Here is a 3525-nt window from a genome sequence, read left to right as displayed (position 1 = left end):
TAAGGAAAATCTGAGCTGAGAAGATTTGAGAATCATACTTACTGGCAGATTATATTCCTTGAAGTTTACCTGCCAAAAAAGCCAATGAATATATTGATCATGTCTCTTGTTTCAGGTTAAGTTAGTTGAATTAACTTAACAGAACAGAAACATCCCTACCAAAAGAACAATACTGAATTTTTTATGTCCAAAATAGGACTAGACCCTCCCTCCAGAGGCCCATTTCACATGTGGCCTCTGAGATCTGGTTGAGCCTTGACATCTTTCTCTTCCCATTTCAACTCTGATCCTCCTTCACAGGTGATGTAGGCTATGTCTTATGGCTACTAGAAACAGGACAGAAGTGACCGAATTTGTTTTATTGGGTTTGTCCGGTAGGCCAGAGATGCAACCCATTATTTTTGGAATTTTCCTTGCCTTGTACCTGGTTGCTGTTACGGGCAATGCCCTACTAGTAATTGTTGCCCATGCAGACTCCAAACTTCAGACTCCCATGTATTTCCTTCTCAGCAAGCTTTCCTGCATTGACATATCTCTGACAACCATCACTGTTCCTCAGATGCTGGTGCACACACTGTCTGTGAATCGAACCATTGCCTTTAACTGCTGCATGATCCAGTTGTTCTTCTTTATAGCTGTGGCCAGCATGGAAGGGCACTTGCTGGCTACCATGGCATATGACCGCTATGTTGCCATCTGCGATCCCCTAAGGTACTCTGCCATAGTCAGCAATCGACTTTGCGTGCGTATAATGTTGACCTCCTGGGTGGTTGTGAGCCTTAACAGTCTCCTTTACACTGTGTTGGTCAGTCGCTTAACTTTCTGTGGCAACTTGGTCACTCATTTTTTCTGTGACCTTACTGCTCTGCTGCAGCTCTCCTGTACTCGACCAGTGGTCAATGAAATGCTAATATTCACTGAAGGTGTAGCTGTGGTGGTCAGTCCCTTTTTCTTCATTTTGGCTTCTTATACCCGCATCGGTATTGCTGTAGCCCACATGCACTCAGTTGCCGCCCTGCGCAAAGCTCTGTCCACCTGCAGCTCCCACATTCTAGTTGTGTTGCTTCTGTATGGCTCTGTTATTCACATGTACCTCCGGCCATCCTCAAGGTATGACTTGGACCAGGATCGCCAGGTTTCCGTCTTTTACACAGTAATCACCCCAATGCTGAATCCACTAATCTATAGTCTCAGGAATCAGGAGGTTAAAGGAGCTCTGCAAAGACTTTTCAGAAAGCCTTGCATCTCAAGGAACTTCCAATTTGGTTTGCAAAAAAACAAGGAATGGCAGCACATCTCCTGAGACCAGTGTTAAGATTTAACTTGAAAATGCTTCTGATAGATGGATTATCCTCCTAATGACTGGGACTCATCATATTCCTGTGGAATAATCCTCCCTATTGACTCACCCATTGATTGGATTTGGAATGAAGTGAACTACAAATAAATAGTTCTGACTCAACTAGAATCTCCTCACACTAAGAAAAAAACTTAAAATCACTCAAGTTTAGTGTTTCACCTTTCAGATATACTATAACACCGAGGAGTGCTAAGCAAAAAGAAAACAAATCAGTAAGGCTTGCACAATTTTGATCATTTTAGTGATGGTGTATATTGGTTACTTTCTTATTGCAGGTACACCTACCCCAGCATTCACAAATTAATGGAGCAGAGGTTTATTTTGCTTCCTAGTTTAGTCCACAATTTGCTGGCCCCAAGGCAGAAATGGCATCATAGAAGGCCTGAATAGAGGAGTCTCACATCACAGCAGCCTGGAAGAAGAGAGGAGCCAGGGAGGGATAGATATACCCTTCCAGGTCATGTCCCCTAGTGACCCACCTCTTCCAACCTAGCCTCACCTCCCAACAGCATGCTCAGCTTCTGAACTCACCAATGCATGAATCCACCATAGAGTATACCTCTCCCCTGATCCAAGCATCTTCTAAAAGCCCTGCCCCTGAACTCGTGATACTTGGGTCGGAGGGATTCTAGATCCAAACTATAGCATCGTGTGTCATGTGCTGTCTTTCAGAGAGAAGCAAAAGTGAGTTACAACACTGTTACACAGAAAACTGAGGTTTGAATAAACCATGGAAGAGTCTAACCCTCGCTTAAAATCATAACTTTTAACAGTTTCTCTTATGAAAAATCTCTTGACTCACAGTAATATTTAATTCAATGCTTATAGTAATTAAATTATTGTATCTCTGCCTTATTGGCAAAAGATAGTGTGGGTCCCAGGCAAGAGAGACAGGAGAAAACTCTTCATAGTAGCTCTAACTCCAGTACTGGGTTGTCAGATTTGGGTTATGTGAAAAGCAAAAGTGTCTAGACATACATGTTTAGATACACTGTACAAGGGAAAATATTCAAAGAGAGACTGTGACTGCAGGTAAATAATTACATCATTGATTTTTACATGGAAGGCTCCAGAGAATACAAAATATGTAGATTTGACTGGGGATACAAGCAATAACTATGTTTGGCCATGTTAATTTTGTTCTCTGTATTAGATATCCAAGTGGAGATGTTCTGCAGACAGTTGAGTGTATAATTCTTGAGATTCATGGAGGGGTATTGTTTGGGGATAATATCAGAGGTAACAAAATGTAAGTTGTATATGAGGCAATAGCCCTGGATAAAATCACCAAATAAAAAACTATAGAAATGAAGAGAACCATGGGATGAATACTAAGACAAGTCGGCCTACCACATTTAAAGATTTTGGAGAAGAGAAAGAAAAATATAACTGAGAAGTGGCTATTAATGGCCATTGGTAGGAAGGAACCAGATAAGGTTGTTTGCCAAAACATAGAACATTTCCAGAATGGAAGAGTGGTCATTCTCTCAAATATAGTTGAAAGGTCACTAATTAGAACAGAAGATTCATAGATTTGACAAGATGTAGATTGTTGGAAACTTTAATAAAAGTTAAGAGGAAACTTCAGTTAGAGCTATTTTGGATAAAAATGTAACAGAAGAATTAGAGTTTGTGATTATGGACACTTTGAAAGTAATTTTTTTCTGAGGAGGTATATGAAAAGTTTGGATAACTTGAGGAGATATACAGTCAGAGGAGAGTTTTTTGTAGTGAGTAGTGACATTAAACATATTTGCTGATAGAATTTATCCAGTAAAAAATGAAACATTAATGACTGAAGCCAAAAAGAAATTAACTGCGAGAACAGAGTCCTTGAACTTTGCACATATCATTGAGGGGATTACTTTAGCCAAGAGTTAGGCTACTTCATCCCCTGTACAAACAGGAAGTATGTGGATGTGCATGGAAGTATGTAGGTGGGCTTGTGGATTGAGTAGTGGGAAGATGACATCTACTTGAGGAGATTCCAACTAAGAGCAGTGGAAGTTGTTGTTTTGAGAAAAAGATTATGTGAAATAGTTATGCTGGAGTTTCAGAAAGTGAAGTGTGCCTGTATTGAGTGCTCATTTATGTATTTTGTCCACGAGTCTAATATTAGAGAAGTCAGTGTGTTTGGGTGATGTTTTCCAATAAATCTGAGGTAC

General features: G+C 40.3%; 1 protein-coding gene across 1 annotated transcript; it reads left to right on the top strand.

The window, feature by feature from the left end:
- Positions 1–319: 319 nt before the first annotated feature.
- On the top strand, positions 320–1359 carry LOC102021880 (olfactory receptor 1J4-like). Its single transcript, XM_005382919.2, is given in 2 exon segments — positions 320–1237; positions 1240–1359. Coding segments are annotated over 2 exon segments (1038 nt in total).
- Positions 1360–3525: the final 2166 nt, after the last annotated feature.

The sequence above is a fragment of the Chinchilla lanigera genome, unplaced genomic scaffold (genome assembly GCF_000276665.1).
Source record: "Chinchilla lanigera isolate Chin_1 unplaced genomic scaffold, ChiLan1.0 scaffold00018, whole genome shotgun sequence".
Taxonomy (NCBI): Eukaryota; Metazoa; Chordata; class Mammalia; order Rodentia; family Chinchillidae; genus Chinchilla; species Chinchilla lanigera.
Note: the sequence above shows the minus strand (reverse complement) of the source record. Positions and strands in the feature narration are given on the sequence as shown.